At 38.6% G+C, this 21,323-nt stretch overlaps 2 protein-coding genes across 5 annotated transcripts in view; both read left to right on the top strand.

The window, feature by feature from the left end:
• Window positions 1-3: 3 nt before the first annotated feature.
• RAD51AP1 (RAD51 associated protein 1) lies at window positions 4-11,078 on the top strand. 3 transcript variants are annotated; one of them, XR_012653627.1, is made up of 10 exons: window positions 4-91; window positions 762-811; window positions 2,215-2,356; window positions 3,142-3,251; window positions 3,584-3,658; window positions 4,536-4,685; window positions 5,822-5,977; window positions 6,857-7,003; window positions 7,529-7,707; window positions 9,161-11,078. XR_012653627.1 is itself a non-coding variant. In XM_075051647.1 (9 exons), exons 1-9 carry the CDS (start codon window positions 72-74, stop codon window positions 8,007-8,009), a joined length of 978 nt encoding a protein of 325 aa, XP_074907748.1. In that variant the 5' UTR covers window positions 4-71; the 3' UTR covers window positions 8,010-8,587. The 3 variants fall into 3 exon arrangements, 1 of the variants encoding a protein (XP_074907748.1); XR_012653626.1 differs by lacking the exon at window positions 9,161-11,078 and adding an exon at window positions 7,882-8,587; XM_075051647.1 differs by lacking the exons at window positions 7,529-7,707; window positions 9,161-11,078 and adding an exon at window positions 7,882-8,587.
• A 2,635-nt stretch (window positions 11,079-13,713) lies between these two features.
• Window positions 13,714-21,323, top strand: part of DYRK4 (dual specificity tyrosine phosphorylation regulated kinase 4) — a 41,967-nt gene continuing 34,357 nt past the window's right edge. The window contains exon 1 of one of the 2 annotated variants that reach the window (XM_075051644.1): window positions 13,714-14,027. In XM_075051644.1, coding sequence (XP_074907745.1) covers window positions 13,959-14,027 — 69 coding nt within the window. In that variant the 5' untranslated portion in view covers window positions 13,714-13,958. The remainder of the gene's footprint in view (window positions 14,028-21,323) is intronic. The other variant, XM_075051642.1, reaches the window with a different exon arrangement.

Here is a 21,323-nt window from a genome sequence, read left to right as displayed (position 1 = left end):
GGAGGCGGAGGAGGAGGGCGCTGCGGTGTCGTCAGCGGCCCGCGTGCCCCCCCCCGCGGACCGGCGCGGGGATGGCGCGGCGAGTGAGGAGGTACGTGCGGCGGCGGGGGGGCGCGAGCCGCCGAGGGGCGTTTCCTAGAAAGGCCCCGGCGAGCGCGAGCGCCGGCGGCCGTTACCCGCTGAGGGGACGGGCGGGCTCCCGCCGCCCCTCACGGCCGCCGTTCGTGGAGGGCCCCGGCAGAGCCCCGCGCCTCCCTCAGCGGGCTTCTCCGTGGGCCGTTGTCACGCCGGGGCTTGAGGACGGGCCCGCGCCGTTTCCCTTCCAGCTGGGGCCTCCCCCTTGGGGCGGCTGCGTCCCGCGGCGAGCAGCCCCGGTGGGTGACGGGGACCCTCGGGTGGATCCCTGGCTGAGGGGTGGGAAGCGGCCTGGAAAGTGAACGGAAAACACGTTTCTAGTGCCGAAAAGTGACCCAGGAGATAATTTCCCTTGAACAGTAGCAGCTCTGAGGGGGTGGGTACGTCAGGAGAATACAAAGCTCCCACAAAGAGAGCAACAAAAAGCACTGTTACTTCAAGATTAAAAAAAAAAACAAACCTAGAAGCTCTTCTTAATAACCGCATTGTATGCAGTAGCACTGGTTATACATACATTTGAACACGCATTGCTTTATTGTTGAAAACATGAGTCACCCCAAAATCGAGTGTTAGCAAATCAGGGTGCTCAATCTGGAAGGATTAACAGTGTATGTTTTTTGCTACAGGAACAAGAAAATAGTTGATTATTCTCAGTTTGGGGATTTGGAAGATGATGGTGAGTGGCAAGTTCTTGTACATAACAAAAATGCCAAACGCTAATGGAACCACCCAAAATATCATCAGACTATCTTTATTGAATTAGTTCATTGAAAAGGCTGTTAAATATTTTCTCAGGATGTAATCTGGGCACACTGTTAAATATCCTAATACAACAAGAATATGAAGGCTGTAAGCGAGAGTTTAACAATAGTATGGCAGGAAACTGGTGAATACGCTGTGTCTTGTTGCAGGAAAATTGAATATTTCTCTCCCTGCCTCAGTTTTCAGTGGTAATTGGTTGCTCCATGTCCAACATGCCGATCAGTTCACAGGGTTGTAAATGATAATATAAAGGAGATGTGAATCATCTGTACCTAGATCTAATGTTTCTCCTGCAGCTCTGTATCTTGATGGGTTTTGGATTAAGGACATAGGAGTCAACTTTTGAGTTCCATTGATAAGGAAAACAGATTGCAGGCTATTTGTTTTCACGACAGCCCTCCTTTACTTCTAAGCCCTAATGGGTGTTACGCATTTTTCTTACAGAATTTGGTTGCTCTCTTGGGTTTTGGTGGGTTGGTTTGGGTTTGGTTTTGGGGTGTTTTTTTAATGCTGTTTGCAGGATCCAGGCAACAGTTTGAATTGGTGGGAAGGGGAGGGCAAAAGTAAATAATACTAAAGGTGTCTTGTAAATTGTGTGGATTAATGGAGATTCTTGGTTTCAGGAATTTAAATGTGGTACATGACTTTTTTTAGTTTACAAGTGACCACTTGTAATACTAAAGAAAAGTGTAAATTCTCAAACTTTAGTGATTATCTAAGGTTCTCCATCATATAAAGAATACTGAAGATTATTATTTTATTCCTTATTTTACACTGTGATCTACAATGTCTTCAGTTGGAAGAAAGGCAGTTTTCATGCCTTCTAATTTTCTTTGAAAATTGGAGAAATGCATTATATTTGATAAGAGGGAATATGAAAATGATAGAAAAAAGGGAGCAGCTGACATTTTTTAAGAAGTGGAACAATTCCCAAAATACCAAGAACTCTAAAAAATGTTTAATGACAGGGATTACTATTATAATTGATTGCTGTTCGGCATATCAGAACATGAACTTCTAGTTATTGAAAATCTGGTAACACATTAGACATTGAAGCTTTATTGCCATACTGGTAATAAAAATTGAAATAGTTACCTCTTGAATAAAAATATATGCAAAAGAGGTCTTGTTAAATTTTAATTTAAAATACATTTAAGAATAGTATAGTTGTTGTGTTCTTTAAAAATAGAATTAATTTCAAAAGGATTATCTTTGGCACATTTTCAGTGTGTGATGAAATGAAGTTGAATGACTTCTTTTGGCCATATGGAAGAATATATGAAAACTCATTAAAGCTTGTTGCTGTTTCCCAAACAGATGAAGACTTTGCATGTATAGCTGTACATTCAAGCAAAAAATCCAGAACACAACTCAAGGATCCAAAGAAGGAGAAAAAAGAGAAGCAAAAAAAGCCACACAAAGAATTGACTCCATCACAAAAGCAGACACCTAGTAAAAGGTAAGAAATGTTGAAATGTGGTCAACTCTGTGCAAAGCTGGATTTCAGTAATAGCATTTGTTGTTTTTTTTTTCCTAGAGTTTTAAGCATCTAAGAAAAAACAACTAACATAGTAATGTGATAACAATTTTCAGCTTTATCGGTATTGTTGCAAATCAGGGATAATGTGATTATGCATAGAGTCAAGAAAATTTGCCTGAGTTTGGTAGTAAGCTATGTCTCTTTTGTTGCACCTCTAAAAAATGCTGGCAAGTGGCTTGCATAGGCGCAGAAACAGGTTTGCGTGTCTGATCTTGATATCTCTACAGTGCAAAATAACTAACAGCTCTGAGTTACTTAAGTACTTCTAAAACTGAGAAACATAAAGACAACTTTGACTCCTTGAAGAAGAAAAAGCTTGATAGAAAATACAAAGTCAATGAAAAAAGAAATCTGATTATTTTGGTGGTAAAGTTGTGTATAAATATTACATCTCAGTGTGGTATTTCAAATAAACTTCATCACCTTTTCCTGTGATAATGCCAGTTATTAGTGCATATATATATACACAATGTTTTGCAATTATAATGCTTTTAAGTATAGTGTGCTTTAAATATTAGTGCATACTTTGCCTAAGTCTTTTCAGGAAGTAGTATTCATAACATGATATGCTATAAAGTATGTATTGAAATATTAATATCTTTACAAGTATTTGAATTTAAAGAAGTTCAGCAAGTCAGAAGTAGATCTGTAACACTCATGTCATTGTTTTATTATTTAGCATGTTTGTCGTTTTCTTTTTCCAGGATATCCTTGGATGACAAACTTTATCAAAGAGATTTGGAAGTTGCCTTAGCCTTATCTGTCAAAGAAAATTCTGAAAATATCCTTGAAGTGCAAAATTCAGAAGAACAAGGTTATTTTTCAGTTCAATGCAACATTCTTTATTTATACGTAGTGAATTCAAACATGACTTAATTTATTTTACAGTGAAATAGGTTGAAAGTCATGTTTTATTTCAAGATGTCATGATAAGGAAATGAGAATTTCTAGGTAGTGCCTGTTGTCTTACGTTCTTGTTTTTTTTCTGTGAGAAAAATAACTTTCTGTAAGATCTCCCAAACATATAGTTTGATTAGAGACACCTACAAATGTTAGCCATTTTCATTTCTTAATATCTTGACTTTTTGTAATGTGGGTTTTGAATACTAATATTATTTTTTGTTTGTTTTCTGGATCCTGAAACAGGTGAGAATACTGAATCAGAAAATGTACATAGGAGACCCCTTTTTTCCAACTGCAGTGTAGACAGTGAACTTTTAGGTAAGTTGTTCTCATACTCTGTCTTTTCAGAAGTAGCGTTTCAAGATACATTTAAGTAGCTTATCTCTCCTTTGTTTCCATTGGTTTCTGTTTTTCACTTAAATAAAGACTGAAGGATGAAGGGTGCATTAATTTTTTCATTAAAAATTCAGTCTCAGTCTTAAAATGAGAAAACCTGTGGATTGCTGAATGAGATTGTTACAGATCACTAAAAGTTAGTTGGAAAAAGCAACAGACATGTGATGTTTTTAGGTGCTGAGTTTATTTACTTCTTCAAGAAGCTACACTTACCCTCAACTCCTTAATGGGTCCGTAATGCCTAAGCATCAAATAAACATGACCAGAATATTTGTTGTGCCATTGGAAACTTTTTCATTTTTCCAGTTTTATTTTTGGTCTTCTGCCCTTTCGTTAGTTTGATTACACATGAATGTTGATAACTTTCACAAGCAAAAAGTGCAGTTTGGTCAGTTAAAAGTAAAATGAGAATCACATGAAAACAAGTGCTGATGATCCGCTTCTGTATAGTTGTAGCATTCGCTACATATCAAGGTGCCACGCTTAGATCACTGGTCGGCCCGGACCAGGGAAAGAGACAGATAACACACGCAGTGTGAGCGCCAACTTCCGCCTTTTATTGCGCAGTTAATTCCTTTTATACTAACAAGGGGAGGTGGGGTTACAGGTACATCACAAGGCTGTGACTAACCCTCTAACTTTCCGTGACAACGCGAGATCTTCCGAACGCCAACCCCTACATATAGTATACTTCAAAATCACAAAAATGAATTCTGGGAGTCAAATACCTGCTTCTTTTTGAGAAGAAGAATAGATTTACTGTGAATTTTAATTAATTAGACCACCTTCCACTTTCTAGGTCTCAATCAGGTTATGGATGATAACGTACCTAGGAGTGATGGTAGGCAAAGGACAGCAGCATCTAAAGTTCCAGCACATCAGAAGTTACCGACCATTGACAGCGATGACGGAGGGCATGCTACTGACTCTGAGCCAGAGTGTGTACCCAGTAAGTTCTTCTCTATAAAAACCCTCTCCTTAGATGTGCTTTGAATGTGATGCCTTCCATTTAATTTATATTTTCAGTTAAATGCGTACTGCTTCTACTGTATCTTCCCTCCCTCCCTTACTGAAGCGTTATCTTTTAATACTAGTGGCATCTCAGTTGCACTTTGACACTAAATCTAAACACAGAAGCTTATTCATACACATTCCCCAAACTGGCAAAAATGATACTGTGTCTCTGCATTTGCCACAGTCTGTCAGAACAGGTTTCTTCTAACCTCTTTGTCTAGGAAAGTTTCTTCTCTTTTAAAGAGCCTCCGTTCATTTTTCCAGTTGTTGTCTGGGGTTTGATTCAAAACGGTGACTCTGGAGTAGCGTCAGGTGTTGGTGCTTTCAGTATTGGCTTTAAGCTTATTTTAAAAAGTAAGCAGCCTCCCTTCTTTCCTTCCTCCAATTCTCAACTCAGAAACCATGCTGCATCCAACTGGAGGTCAGTCTATCCTTATACTCTGCTTCTGGTAGCAGCCCAGTGTTGAATGTCTGCAGAATATGATAGACATCTCTCATTCCGCAATGGTTAATGTGTCTATATCCTTTCTTTTATTCCTTACTGTAAGGCTTATTGGAAAATATTTCTAGAATTGTCAGTGAAATAAAATATAAAGGGAATAATCCAGATATTCCTGTTGATAGACAACTGTTTTTAAGATTTGCTAATGTCTGGCTTTTTTAACAATAGATCTATAAAATCTTTCTTACAGCTGAAATTAGACATAGTGTTTTTCCACTTTAAATAGTCATGACTAAGAATATGTAAAAATTGGAAGCCCTGCCAAATAACTTTAACTTTTTCATCTTGCACACATGGAATATTGGTAATTCTGCTGTTAAAATCATTATTGTATGGAGTTTATACCAGGACGTTCCATTATTAAAGTACAGAGCAAGAATTCTGTAAATACAGAATGTTTTATGGAGGCTACTTCTTTCTCAGTTCAGCATATAAATATATGCAAATTTGGTTTACTGTATCCTTAAGATATCCTGGTTTTTTTATGTCCAGAATGTGATTAGAAGGCCCTGGAGTAATAGTAAATTGTATTTCCTGTAAAGAGATGACATCCCTTTTCCTTGCTGTAGGTGAGGAATCAGAAGAAGATTCAGATTATAGTGAAGGTGATGATGAAGACTTTGCTATAGAAAAGAGGAAAGCTAAAGGAAATAAAAAGAAAACCAAACAAAAGATGCCAGCTGAAAGAGAAAAGATAACTCCCAAATCCAAGATTAATACTACAGGTAAGTTTGGACTGTGAATTTGAAATAGGCTTCTTTATGATAAAAGTCCCTTTTATTTACACTGAAGGCATAGATAAATTTGGCTGACAGACTGACTGTGCAGGGCCATGATGAAAATAACTATATGCAGAGTAAAGGGAGGAGAGTAGAAGAAAATCTGAAAGAAAAAAACACTTTACAGTAAACTAACACTCCTTGCAGTAAAAGCAGACAAAAATTAATAGAATTCACTTCTTTGTATGTAACTATATCTGGCTTTTAAGAAAAGGTTAAATAACAGTGAGTGATCTGAGGATTTAAAAAAAAAATTATAATCTCAGAGCCTCCTCTTGCAGTTGCATTTATGAGTTTTTAATCTAAGGATAGCTAAACAATGCTAGTTCTACTAACCTCTTGGCAAAAAACATGAAATGTGCATGCCCTTCAGAGTTAATTGTTCACTGTGTTGCTAACGCAATTTATTTAAATAGCTTAAGAAGATTCTTATCATGGTGTTAATCTTGTGTCTGACTTGGTAACGTGTTTTAATTTCAGGCCTGAATTTACAATGTGTAATTTAGTTTAAAATTAGTTTTAGTTATGACAAGGAGTGGTTTGCTTTGCATAGCTGACAGAAGAATCTTCCCTCTTAGAAATTTGATAGGTCTTCAAGAAGAAATTGTTACATTGCTTATTTTCAAACCAGGATTGAAATTCTGGAGTAGAACAGGACTGACTGTATAAATATATACTGTTAAAGATGTGACAATCTAGTAACAAACTAATTCTTTCACTTAATGCAGAGAACTTGTGCTGTACAATGATCTATCATCTTATGCAGTGTGATGATTTCTCTGCTAAAGAGTATCTTTCTAAAGTCACTTTTATTTTCCAACTAAGTATCGCCTGTAGTTTCTCCTTCACGGATAACAGAAGAAAAGTCTGATCCAACACAAAAGAAGATGTCCAGTTCTTCAGAACCAGTTGGGAAGCCTCTACATACATCAAGTCCTGTAACACAGAAGAAGCCTAAATGGATACCACCAGGTACCTGTAAGATTATAACTATAAATGGATACATTGGTTGACTTAAGTTTTTAGCAAACTCTCCTAAGAGCAAACAAACAAATAAACAGTATTTCAGAAAAATGACTGCCCCCTTATAATGGAAGGAATACTTTTGACCTTAGATTTTAAAAAAAAGAAAGCAAAGCTGTCTCCGTGCTTCTTTTCCTCTTACAGCATTATCCTTAATTCCTTTATGTGGGGGCATTAATCAGATATTTTCCAGAGTGTGGATCAAGTCTAAATCAAGAGATTGTTTTGTGGCCATTTCTCTCTTATTAAGAGCTTTCTTTATCTCTAGTACATGCTGCATTATTATCTATTCTAAACAATATTAGAAAAATGTTGAAGCATTTTAACTGCTCTAGTGAAGCAAATACTTAGAAGCTTTATTTTCTTAAGGTGTTTGAGCATGCTGCTGCTGACTCCTGCCTCTTACTTTGATTTTCCTTCATATTTACTCTTCTTTTCTGTACATGTTCTTTCTGTTGGCTCCTTTCTCTCAAGCCTTCTTTTCCCACTTGGAATTGTGTTCAGTTATGTAATTCTCTGTGGAGCACCTGAAAAGACATAGTACAGTGGGAACAGTTTTTATGTGCTTGTCCAGTGTCGCTCCAGTGTGCTGCTGGTTAATTAAAACTGTGCACCTTACCTGCTGCATTGGCTCCCAAATAGATTGATTCCTGGTGAGTATGCTGATTTTCATGTGCCTCTGTGGTATGTTGTTGAGACCTTTTTGCAATACCTTCAGAATACTGTTTTTGTTCTGTGGTGAAAACTATAAAAATAAAACAATATATGATTTTTTTCCCCCCTTTAAACCTCTTACACCTTCTTTTTTGTTTTAAAAATTTTTTCAGCTGCATCAGGAAGCAGTAATAACTCTATGAAATATGTTTCTGTTAAGTCACCTACTCAGTGTCTTAGACTCGGCCTCTCCAGACTAGCAAGAGTCAAACCACTGCATCCCAGTGCTACCAGCAGTTAAGTGGTCAGTGACAAGGTGCCACATGAAGGAAGAGACTTTGGGAAGTGTTTTGCTTGTAAATAGAGGGTGGGCAGCAAAAGCATCATGGCATCGTCCATTTTGGAGGACTGTTGTTTATGTACGTGTCAAATACTAGAATGAGTTTTTATTCTGCAAAATGCTAGGCATCCTTAAGTGCTACTGAATAATAATGTTATTTAATCAAGGTGACATCTGGGTCACCAGCTCTTTGATGTATGATAGAGGTGTGGGTTTGTGATAATTTTAATTCTCTGATAATCTAAACTCTTGGCATTAAAATAGTCTAGACAGCACTATGTCAGCTACAGAATTTGATCTCTCAGATGGATTCTTAACACAAGTGAAAGTCACAGTTTAAAAAATATTTCTTGGAAGAGTTAAGTTATCACTTTCCACCCCCTTCTTGGAAAATTTGTCACCACTCTCGCAAAATCTGTTAATGTTTGCATGTCTTATATGTGTATTTTAATGAAGTTTTATGTATTATAGATATAAATGTTTTTTAGAATGTTGTATTTTTAAAAAAACTAAAATAAAATACTTTATATTATCAGTCATATTAATTGACTTTATTAATTTTGAAAATCACTTCTAAATTTTGGCTACAGTCCAGCAAATATTTTTGCATGCGCACGCTGTTGCTGGAAGTCAGCAGTATTAGTCAGGCTCAGACAGTGAGGATTTTGCTTTGAGCTCTTTGGTCTTCGTTGAAGACAATGTTACCATGCACAGTTAGTGGATTTTGTAAAGCGTTGAAGTGGTAAGTTACTGAGTAACGAGACTGAGCTTTCAAACTTATTAGTCCACAATGTAAATAATTTCTTATCTGAGCATATTGACGATGTCAGATGACACAGAAGATGCATTTCTCCCTGTATTACTCAGGGGATCTGGTCATGACTGAGTGAACTGCCTTAACAAAGGAATGTATAGCCCTATTGAGAGTAATTACATAGACAAAAGCATGGTGCTGCCTAAAGTAAAACTATGGTATGGCAAATTACTTTTTAACTGTATAGTAGTTACATTATTAAAACAAGATACTAATAGATGCATGTTTATTAAAAACAATATGCATATTACCTTATGGAAGGAATGAGAAGAAATCTGTGGATGAAAATGTTTTTCAGAATCAAGGAAACATGGGCATTGTGACATATAATCTCACATCATCCGCATTTGGGATTCCTGGCATGGAATCATATAACCCTGAGTGAAGCGTGATCCAGTGAGCTGGGCTAAGTGAGTTGAGGAGGGAAAGCATGTGCCTGCAGCCTCTAGCGCTTGCCTGACTTGGTCTTGAGTTGTCTTAGCTTGCTAAAACAGCACATCGAAAAAACAGAAGTTTGCAGCATGTTGCCATCAGATGAGCTTGGAACTGCTCCCAAACACAGGTGAAGCAGGAGTACCCACAGGAGGAAAGGTAGGTGTCCAGGAATAATGCTTGTGACAACTAGTTTGTAATGCATATGTTAACGTTATTCCTCTCCTTGATTCCCTTTCTTTGTGCTTACTGACGTAGCCCCTTTCTGAAGTGTACAGTGGATAAGCAGCTGCAGCAAAACAGGAAGCACAGAGAGCCTTGGGCTTACACAATTTTCAGTCCATCACCTGTACTTGAGCCCCCCCTTAAGTCTCTATGGGTTTCCAGTTCATGAGGATCTTCTAGTATTTCTCTGCCTTTTTTTGCTGAGTAAAAATTCCACATAGGCAATTAGAAAAAATATCTTTGAAAGGGAAGTTGTAAATGTTCTTGATTGCATGTTTCAAAGCTACTCTGTACCTGACCTGCAGAAAACAGGTCTTCCTGGTAGGTGGAGATTATTTTTATAAAAGACAACTTCTTTTGTGTCCTAGGTCATTAAAGGACATGGTCAAAAGCAGACAAATTGATTTAGGGGCTGTAATTGTTAGGGGTTTTTTTTTCTGTTAGTAACAGAGAGGTTGTCTGTGTTATTCCAGCTGTCTTCAACCTTGGAAAATTATTTTTTTGCTGAAAAAAACATTTACAAATCCCTCATTGCTCTTAATTTTAAACAACGCTACATAGAACTGTCCGTGCATCGTTTCTCCACTGCTTGCACAATGGTATGACATGAAATGTGTTTTGATTTCAATTTGTAAAGCAATCAGAAAGTGTGTTGATTTGCATGTCAGAGTTTACAGTTTTTGCATAGTTGCTGTTTTAGAACTGCACCTGTATTCGTAAAAAAGTAAGAACAAGATTGTTAAAGAAGAGATCACTATTTGTAGATGCAAACTTTGCTGCCAACTCATCAAAGTAGCAACAGTTAGTAGGTGCCCTGTCTGATCTAGAGATCAACTCTTGCTTCAGAACAGCAGAGGGTTTTTCCAGCGCTGATTGCCACTCCGGATATGCAGTATTCCTTGTGATGGAGTCAACTGTGAGGTAGTTGAAAGCTGCCTTTGTGCAGCTGTGTGAGTGGTTCGTTTGCTATGCCCACGGGGACGCAGGTTGGTTATACAGAGCGGGTCTGCATCACAAAAACCACTCTGCAGAATTCCATCAGCCTGAAGACACCGTGCTCCAAGACTGATACATAGGCTTGGTCTGAGACAAGCTTAAAAAAACCTGTGAAAAATGGCTAAAATTCAGGGACACAGCAGTGTGAAATTGCTTTGAATATTCATAAAGCAGATGTACGTACCTCCAGACATTCAGTGTCATCAGAGCATCTCTCACTTCCTACCCTCTTTGAGAGTACTGATAATGCCACGAAAAGAGAGGAGAAAATCGCCAGACAAACAAGACCAGCAGAAACCTAGAAAGGAAAATGAAGTACTGCAGATTGGTGGGATCCATCTGTGTGTCTGGGGATACCTACAGCACCTCTTCACTCTCTGTGCCCCTCTAGAGAATAGTGATTGGGAGTTTCACAGAAAACATGTCTCTGCACTAAGATCCGTGAATGACAGTTAATGCTAATGCTGACATGTTGTCACGTTGTTTGAATCTCTCTATGAAGTATTATTCTTCCTCTTCCTCAAAATGTTGTTAACCAACTCATGGATATTGTCTTAATACAATTTTATCAGTCTGAGTTTTTCCTTTGTGTTTCTCTGTCTTGTCCTCTTGTTTCAAGTAACACGTCTGGGAAGCAACATGTAAGGATATCAAAATCTTGCAGCTGAGAAATGAATGCAACTTAACTGACTAGCAATTCTTACTGAGCAATCACTTCCGTTCTTTAGCATTATCTTATAGAATATGGTATGTGCAGGGGATATGTGTCAAATCTCTATGAAATACGAAGAATCACTAGCTGCCACTAAATACTTAGTCAAATACATGTGCTACTACCATCATCCTTAATCCATGCCTTTGCGAAGCGTTCCGTTAATGGCTTCACTCTTTTACTTGCAGATTTTGTTGTTGTTTATTTGCTGTTGACATATTATCAGTCATGCTACCATCATAAGACAAAACCCACTATTTCAACTTCCATTATTTCTGAAAAAAACCCTGAATTTACTTTTGATTCAGAAGTTCTCAGCTTGTGAATAATTCATTATACGATTCAAAAGGTCTGGAACCCAGCCTTCATTTCCCTGGTCTGTATTAGTTATTCTCAGATATTCTGTTAATGTGAAATCCTGTATCTTTGGAGTAGCTAAATAATACAGGTGTAACTTAATGCTTACTCAGAGCCATGGGATTTAATAAGGGAAACAAACCTTTTCCCGTTATTTTTGTAACAGGAAAAAAAATGCCCAAATGCCATTTCCTGAGATCAATTGCATCAGGAATTCCATAAACTGCTCTTCAATTTTCGACAGAGGGGTTGGGTGTAATTTACAAGATGCACTATCTCTAAGCAGATAAATGTAATCTGTCTTTCATATTTGATCACTTTTGTATATTCAACTTTCTTTTACCCAACAGACCGGTAACGTATCAGTGCAAACCACAAAGATGAAAAACCAATGTTACCACTTCCTGTGATCCTCTGTTCAGAAACTGCTTTTTGCATTTTAAAATGCTTTGTCCTGCTACTTCAATGAATTATTAGTCTGTCTCCACTCATGTGTGGCATCGTTCTCTTGAGAGAAAGCCAAAAAGCTGTGAAAAAACCCCAGATCTTATTTGAATTAAGGCTGTTTCTGCTGTGCTGAATCTTTCAGTCCTCACACACCCAATATTCACAACACTTATGTACATTTTAAACAAAGACTTTGAGCATGCGCTGTTCACATACATTTGGGATATTGAAAATCTGAAATTTCAGTTTCTGATCTTGTGGGGGTTTTTGCCACTGTTTATTTTAATTGCTTTTTAATATAACTAATCTCTAAAAAGTTAAAGATTAGTTTTCCCTAGCCTTGATTTGAATAAGAGCACAAAAGGACTGTGAGTAAAAGAAAGGATCTACATGTTCCTTAGTGTATTTAAGCTGCGTTCTGTTTAATGCTCAGGCATCTCAATTCTTCTCAACAAATTCTTTTTCATAATTACAGTCCTTGGGGCCAAGGCAATCATATTTATGGTGTCATTAAAAATTATAAGACTGACGAACAAAGAAATCATCTGACATGTGAGACAATAGAACTGATCAAACATAAAAGACAGATGATATTTATCTGCTTGGAGATAGAGCATCTTGTAAAGTAGAGCCAAAGACGACAGATTATCTTTCTGTTTCCCTCCTTGAACAGATGAGAGATCTTACTTGGGTATTTCACATTTTTTTACTTCCAGTAAATCTGTGTAAATCTTGCTTTCATTCTGTTAATTTTTCAGGATTCATTAAACTGAAGGATTCTAAAGAGTTATAATCAGGTAGTTCTTTTAGAAGTACTTTGTGAACCCCATCTCAGCAGAAACATTAGAAGATAGGTGCACATTTCTTAGAATGTACAGAAGCTTGTAACTATATAGGAAATCAACATTAGAGGGCAGTACATTAAGTTATTATTCCAGTAGAGTAGAGCTATATGGTTCTCCAGCCGTAGAGCTATATGGTTAACATTTGTATTTGCAAAGTGTACACATATCAAAGAGTTGGATGACGTATGTGAGCATCACAGGATGTAAATAGCAATAATGCCCTACAATGACATTAGGAAAAAGCGATAAAAACAGACAGTGGGACTATTAGGTGGTAGTTGCCAGTGTAGTTAGCTGTTCCTCGGGTCTGCTGTGGATTTTTTGAATGTATGTAGTATTTTGGCAGAAGGCAAAATAAGAATGAGGACATTCAGATACCTATACTGTACTTGCACCAGGAGTGACTGGCAATTCTCAGTTATCAACAGCCTAGCATTTGATTATTCAGTGACAGGGTGTCTTAGAAAAGTAAGACTCGACTCTAATTCTTATAGAAAAAAACCCCACACTGATTTGAGGATGAACTTACAAATTTTTTCCATATTTGATGCCTATGATTCCTTGAAAACAAGTGTGTTATAAAAAATGCAATTATCACTTAATAAATAAAATATTACATTATGTTACAGTACTAGTGCCCTAATGTATCTTGCAGCTTTAAACGCCTAATATGGTTTGCTGAACAGGAAAAAAAATACCCAGAAGGTATTCTAACTATTTTCGAACTATTTCTTTTGAATCCAAAATATCTAGAATAGAAAAACAAATAGAAATTTAATAAGTATTAACCATCTTACCTTTTGTCGAAGTATATCAACAACACAGTTTTACCCTAATACATTTTCATAGATGAAGTGAGTAATAATGTTAGTAGGTATTTCCTGCATTATTTCATTCACTTATAAGCTTTAACGTATAGTTCTTTTCCAGATGTTTGCTATCATTTTTCTCAAGCATGGTAAGTCAACCCCTACCTGGCTAAAAATCATAGTGATGTAATTTGTGAGTATGGTCCAGCTGATTCAGTTTCTCTGTCACCATGTCATAGGAGCAAAGTTACCTATGAGTCAGAAAATGTGAGAATGAGCAGATCTATCGTCTTTCCCAGCATAGCTAAGTCGGGAAAAGGGATGCACTCAGCGCAACCAAAGGTAAGAGAACTGCATAGACCTCAGAAGTTGGAGGCATACATTTAACTTACCAGTAATTCAGAATGCCATAGTGCTTCCCTGTATTGAAATTAGGTGGCGATTGGCAGCTCTTGTCCAGACCCAGATGGTATATAGTCATTCAAATCCCCCTTCATTCTCTATGCTCCTCTCACAAAGGCTGGCTGCAATTGTGAACTTGTACTTGAAGCAGTATAGGGAAATCTGTCTTCTCGTGCCTTAAGACATACCACTCCTTAAGAGAATCGGAGAGGAACAAGGCCCTTACAGTGGCAGGGTAGACCATGTCTTACCTTGCCTTGCTCCTTTCCCCTTACACATTTGATTGCTGTCTTAGGAAGGCACTTCTCTCCTGATTTTGCCTGTGTAGGGTGTTCAGAAGAGCACAGTAGGTGGCTCTCGCCTCCCTTCACAGCCTGGCACCCCGTGTTCTTCAGTGCATTGCACCTCCCAGCTTCCTCTGTGACACAGCCAACGTATTCTTGACCACCTTCTACTGTTGTTGCCCAAAGATAGTCCAAAGTTTTCAAAGACGTGTTGATCTGTCTCCTGGATGGCTGAAGGAGACCCAGAGGTATATTGACTGGGGGAACTGCTAACTGTGGGTTCTCTGTGTGAATACAAAAAGTGATAGTGATAATGCAAAATTCTCAAATAATCTTCTCTTCCAAAATTGATATTTTTTTCTAACTCAGGGCTGCACAAATAATAGAAAAATAAATTTGTTGCTCTACACAATAATTTATCTATTTTAACCTACACTAGTAAGTGAGCCATATTGTGCCATGTGTTGCACGTCTTGGTTTATTATAAAGAGGATTGGAAGGATTGTGTTTTCCTAGAGGACCATGACTGGAGTGATGATCCATATGCAACATGAGGAAAGTAGTCTTTTTTTTTAATTCTAGACGTCAATGAAAGTGAGGGAATCGGTCACTGAGAGACTTGTGGCGAGAGCAATAGAATGAGAAAAAAATTCAAAATCATATCTTTTTTGTATTAAATGTTTGTTCCAATCAAATTTGACATAAGGGACAACTTCCATGTATCAAGAGTTTCACAGGTGTCTAAAAGACTCAGACTGCAGAATAGCTGCCTGGCTCATACATGAACTCAAGTAATTGCAGTACTCCTGATGTTGTCAATTCATTCTCAATAGTAAGTCATTAAGTGTGGAATTCATAGCTGATTTCACGATATTGTGATTTCTTTCGGGTGCTACTTGTGATTTTCACTGTGGCCGGGTTAGTCAAGTCCTGATTAATTATTCAAATTCTGATTATGTCGATTCTTGTCAATAAAAATAACCTCTGCTTGAGTGTTGACAATGTTTCTTTTAATTATCATCAACATTTTGGCATAGATTTTGATCTGTTATTTTGGTGCTACCAGGGAAAATCAGTGATCCAAAGAACTGACTGCTGTAAATATTAATGCTTGTGTGGACCTTCCTATTGAATAGCTATGCTTCATGGAATATGAAAGGAACAAAACGTAAGAAACTAGAAGTTAAACAAGTTCCTGCTATATATAACATGCTGTACAGTCATTTCAAAATTAAATAAGACTGAAGGTTGTTAACACTGCCTCAGCTAATGTTTCACAGCTCTATGGAGGAGGGACACACATTTTTACTTTCTTTCAAAGGTAATCACAAGAGGGATAGCACTTCAATATTTAATAAAAGCCCATCTTAAAATAATAAAGTGGACAAAGTTTTTAGGTTGGCACAGAATTAATGGCTAGGAATTATTCACAAACTGTAAGACAGTATCTTTTTCTCTTTTCCTCCTGACATCTATTTTTCTCACCTGGTAGGGCTGCCTTTGAGACCATGACCTCTTACAAATTGAGAATATCAATTGTTCTACTTTTAAAAATCCCAGCAAAAGAGGCCACAGCTTGCTGAGATATTTCTGTGCTTCCAGTTTAAATGCCAGACAGTAATGGCAGTGTCAAAGCACAACAGAGATGCTACCAACAGGGTAGTTCCATGGGCAGGGTGAGGCAGCATGAACTGACAACCACTGCTGAAAGAGGCACTCAAATACCTCCCTGACCCTGATCACTTGTCCTTAACCACAAGGAATGTTTCTGCCACTGTATGGTGAATTGGAAGAGGACTGATGCAGGTTGAAACTAAGCTGAGTTTGCTTTGCTGGTTTAATTTTAACCTGAGTTATTTTTTGATCCAATTTATTGTAAGACTTCAGAAACATTTGTGCTGGCATGAAGAAGGGGACAGCTGAGGATTAAGAATAAATAGCAAAGGGAGAAGCAGACTTCTCCCCCTGCCTCTCCAGCCCCCTTTTAGCAACAGTGTTCATTTGAAATGCTCATGAAACTACAGTGCTCTTCTCCGTCCTGCTGTACTCTGTCTCAGGCTGTGGGAAAAGACATCTTGGACATCTCCTTGTAGTTCTCAATTGCTCTTGGTCTGGACCTATCCAGACTGGTGTTATTAATTCTAAATCTTAGGTTTGTGTATGAAAAAGTAATGTTTTTTGAAATGTGTGTTAATTAAACTGGGGGGGGGGGTGGTGGTGGTGGTGCAGACAATAGCAATGTTAGATATATGTATTTTCTTCTGTATTTGGCATTTTATCTGCGATAACACGTCCCAGTAGGAAAAGAATTGGCATATGAGGGATATCTGCTAATTACCTACATTTTATCCTCTCAGAATATGACCTTGAATTTCAACTAACACAGTTCAGGAAATTAATTCTTAACAACAGCAATATCATCTAGGCCACCAGGTCCAGAACTTTGAAGTTTGCTTCAAAGCCAACTGAAATTGTGATCAGTCTTGATTTCAGGAGGCTTTTGGTCAGGTCTTTTGAGGATAATACCCAGTAATAACTAAGATTGTAAATTTTTTCTTTTTTTTTTAATAAGTTATTTCCTGGTGACCTTGGAAAAGCCCAGCAGAATTCACTGCATGGAGCAATTCTAAGTTGACCTGTGGTGGATACCCTAGGAAGAACTTAAAGGCATCATTGTGTGCTTACTGCTTGGCATACAGAGACTTAATTTTACCTGTGATCTTTTGTGCTTGGTCACTTTTTTTTTTTTTAACAAGGTGGATAATTTCTCCTGGTATGGAGGGGTATCTCTTTTTAATAGGGAGCCAAGGTAATGAGACAGTTGCCTTTTAGGGTGGCTGAGCCATATATTCTTTAATGTAGAAGAGTTTGGCTGAGCATTAAACATGTCTTTGTTTAATCAGGTTATGGCAAGAGGACACATGGGCTTTCGGCACTGAAAACTGCTTTAGTCTCAAATGTAGCAAGACAATAGAATTATACCAATTTAAGGTGCTGAGTTTCTTGCTTCCTGCACCGGTGTCCAAATAGTATTGTTATAGTGCCCTTAAGGACTATTAGTTGAAGACTCACAGGCATTTTTGTTTCTGTGTTTTCTATTTATAGTGACAATTCATACTTAGTTATGCTTGGTCATAAGATTCCAAAGTTAAAAAAGAACAATTTTGGTAATAATTTTTCCTTTCCCAGACCTCTGTTTCAATCCCGTAAGCTGGAGAGCTCCAGTGGAAATGCTTATATTCTGAAATTTTTTAAGTGGTTTTTGAATTTTCAAAAGATAGAACCTCATCCATAGAAATTCTACTGAAATTGATTACATTCACTGCCTCCAGTGTACAGTTTGCTTGATTATGGGTTACTCTGGCTTTAACAAATCTTTGAGTAGTGCTTGTTAAAGGTTATAACCTTTTCAGGAAATTGAAGATAAGATGGAAATCGTCATGATAGGTTTATATAATCTGTAACCTTTAGAGTTTTAAAATTCTACTTCTCCGTGACCACTCCAGCATTCATTGAATTTAGGTGTATCTTACATCAAAGGCATTGATTTTCTGCAGGAGATGATGTATGCTAAAGCTCTGCATCCACGTATATGAAGACATAGCAGGTTTGTCATAATAATCTTAATATCTCGTAGTTCCGTAGTGGTTTTAGGTAGAACTCAATTCCCAACAAGAGAACAAAGATGTTCTCTCTGGCTGTGTTCACATGGCTGTGCAGAAGTAACCATGAAGCCACTGCCAGCTTTGGAGAAGCAGCCCAGCTGGTATGCTTGAGAAAAAGATCCCTAAGTGAACACTTCGGAGCTCATTTTCCTGCCGTGCGGATGGGTCTCGGTGCTCTTGTGCCTTGCCTGGCTGCCCCTACCCGTTCCATCTGCCCTTCTGACAGATCCCCGCAGCCAGCGTTGGGCAGACACAATGGCCCAAAGCCTTTTCTAGGAAGGTTGAAGTGTGCCCACAAAGCAAAGGCAGATGAGAGATATTTACTAAGAGCCGGCTGAATTTAGGCTACCTGCAAAGGAACTGTAAATGTGAAGTGGAGAGCTGCCTGTTTAAATGGGAACATTTAAATCAGCAAGATATAGATATAGCACTGAATAGTTTTGAGACCATCATTTAAAGAAAAATCATGGTCTGTATGGGATATATTTTCCACCTTTAATTATGCAATTTTATATAGAAGGTCTGATTCTCCTCATTTATCACCTTGTGCACTGTATCTTCATTAGCCCCAGTGAGGTTGTAATAAAAAATAAGTGATAATAGAGTCTATGTTCTCTGCTGAACTGTGTATACTTTGGAACATGAGTGAGCTTGTGTCTGCTGAGATCGGCTCCTGCTTCCCCTTTTTTCATTCGCTTTGATTCATCTTTCTTGCCAAAGAAATTTGGAGGCAGATTTTTCCAGCTGCTCCTGAAAGAGTGGGGAAGTATGTTATTAAAGTGACGTGAAGCATTCTGTCCTCCACACATCACAGCCAGCCTGTTTCTAAGCAGGAACTCTGCCTAACTCCCAAATTTTGATCGCTATCATTCCTGAGCCGTGTTACCCAGTACATACTGCAGTAGCTCCTCTGTATGCTCTTCATGCTTTCTGTGCATCTCCCTGAAAGGGAAAAAAGGATTTATGAGCAAACTTTGTTTTCGTTAACATGTGATATGATTTATTACTGGTCTGATTATGACATTTTACACTCTGTAGTTGAACATGCAGGGGCTGTCTTTGACACAGGGTAAGAAAATGACTGTTATTGTCCAAAGTGTGAGACAAGACTATGGTAAAACCAGTGAAAAGACAGGTCAGTACAACCTTTGTGTGTATGGTGAGCGGTGATACTGCAGTATTACTGTCACAGAGCTGTTTAGGTTGGAAGGCACCTCTTGAGATCATCTACTTCAACCCCAATTATTCTTTGTACAATAATATGTAATGGTTAAGGAAATAGTTCTCATTTGAAAACTCCCTAATATTCTGTGTATTTATAATGCATGTGAAGAGAGTATTATTAAAGTATTTTCCTGAAATAATAGGAAAGCTCCTTTATTAAATACATATTTTTCCTGGAATCCCACTGGAGCATGATTTGTAACACTTTCGTCCTCTCCAAAGAGAAACTGAGGCAAAACATAACTTAAAATCTTTTATTTAAATTAACGGTAGCAACACTCATGTGCCAGGTGTGGACTTTTTGGCACATCTGTCTTTAATACAGTGAGATTAATGTATTAAAATTCAGCATGTGTACCAAGATTGCGTCAGTACCTGGATCTAGCAAAGACTGTAAGAACTCACCTTTGAAGTTCATAGAAGCGCTTGCATACTTCAAATTAACTGTGTGCTGAAATATCTTACTGACTCAGTGCCTCAGACTGCTAATTAACTCACGTCTCCCCCACAGAGGTGTTGCCTTAACCACGTGTTACTCAAGTCATAGGCGACGGCTCGGTTTAATAACAGCACGTGAAATGCAGACTGCAGTCTGAATCCCAGGGGCTTCTCGTGGCGTCCAGGCACTGAGAAACATCCCGCTAGGCCAGTGGTTGCCGGTCGGTGACGCACACCAACGCCAGAGGGGAATCAAGGAGGTCTGCCAGGCTTGCTCCCTTGGCCCCTCAGCCGAAGGCAGCGCTGCCAGGATGGCAGTGCTGCTAGTATGGCAGGCAGTTCGGACCTCCTCGTGTCTGGAGCCCCTTCCTCCTGACGCTGCAGCACCTCTGGAGCTCTGGCTGCAGCCGTAGCACCGTGCCTCTGCGGAGGCTCGGTGTTGCCGCAGGTCTGGGGAGGGAGGTGGGCAGGGGCTGCTCCATGAGGGGAGCACTGGGTGAGGGCAGGAGGGGGTGGGCAGCAGCGAACCCCTGCGCTCAGCACGCACCTGCATTTCTGAAAAGTGGCTTTTGGCCACTAGAACCTGTGCGGCTAAATGTAGATTTCTTGCAATAGCTAGAAGTAGATACCAGCAGTAGGCAGTCCAGCCTCCCTAAATAAGGTCCCTGGGCTTCACAGCCAGCCCTTGCAGGAAGGCAGAACCATTCAAAACACCCAGGAAAGTCACCCAGAGCTAGTCAAAAGCAAACTGTAGGCAGAGGGATGTGCCTGGAAGTTGCATCCTGGCTTTACATACTTCCACCTGATCATTAGATCTGTTTTTACTCCTAATCAAAAATTTATGAACAGGGCTGTCTTTATTTTTTAGTAGCTTTTTAATTGCAATTGTGATGACTAAGTATATAAGTGAAGTAGGGTTTGGAGAGAGAGGTGCTTTCTTTCATTAGTCTAATTCAGAATGTTGGAAAGTCACACTTCTTTTTTTGGTTGTTATTATTGTTTGGGTTTTTTTTCCTTTTTCATCTGGGTTCTGTTTTCTGATAATAATTAGACAGTTCATCTGCAGAGCCGAAGTTTGTTCCTGTACTTAGCCGCTCATTCAGATTACATTTGCCATACACTTTTTCCATCAAACCATTCACTGGCAGCCATGATGCAGTTGCCCATAAAAACTGTGGCCATCTATTTTGTTGACTGGGACTTGATTTCTCTCAATTTAGGAGTCATGGAATATTTTCAGGTGATTGCATATACAGCTGCCCTTGTTATTATTTTTTTTTTAATTCAGTTATCTGCTTTACTTGTATTTTGCATTCAGAATTGAGCTGTCCAGTTTTGAAAGTGTTTTCTCTTTTTCTTAAATTGTCCCTTCTTCCAACAGTCTTCCCAGATTATCTACTATCAAACTCTGCTATTTCGCTGCAAACGCCTGTGATTGATTGCCTCTCTGCGTGTAACACTTCATTGTTCCTCAGTGATCTGATCTTCTTTCCTCCTTTTCTACCTTCCCGTTGGCTATGACCACTGATGCCAGCTTTACCTGAGACTACATTTTGTGGGTCAGTCCCTACCTAGCAGTGTTATATATCATTAACAGCACAAAGTTGTCCTGACGCCTGACTGAT

The sequence above is a fragment of the Buteo buteo genome, chromosome 19 (genome assembly GCF_964188355.1).
Source record: "Buteo buteo chromosome 19, bButBut1.hap1.1, whole genome shotgun sequence".
In the NCBI taxonomy this organism is placed as follows: Eukaryota; Metazoa; Chordata; class Aves; order Accipitriformes; family Accipitridae; genus Buteo; species Buteo buteo.
This window is presented reverse-complemented; position numbering and strand designations above follow the sequence as displayed.

Excerpts from the sequence above, each read along its gene's own strand:
- RAD51AP1 (XM_075051647.1), top strand. The coding sequence starts at position 72 with ATGGCGCGGCGAGTGAGGAG. Across the intron at positions 5,978-6,856 it reads ATCCAAGATTAATACTACAG|TATCGCCTGTAGTTTCTCCT; the intron begins GTAAGTTTGGAC and ends TTTCCAACTAAG. Across the intron at positions 7,004-7,881 it reads GCCTAAATGGATACCACCAG|CTGCATCAGGAAGCAGTAAT; the intron begins GTACCTGTAAGA and ends AAATTTTTTCAG.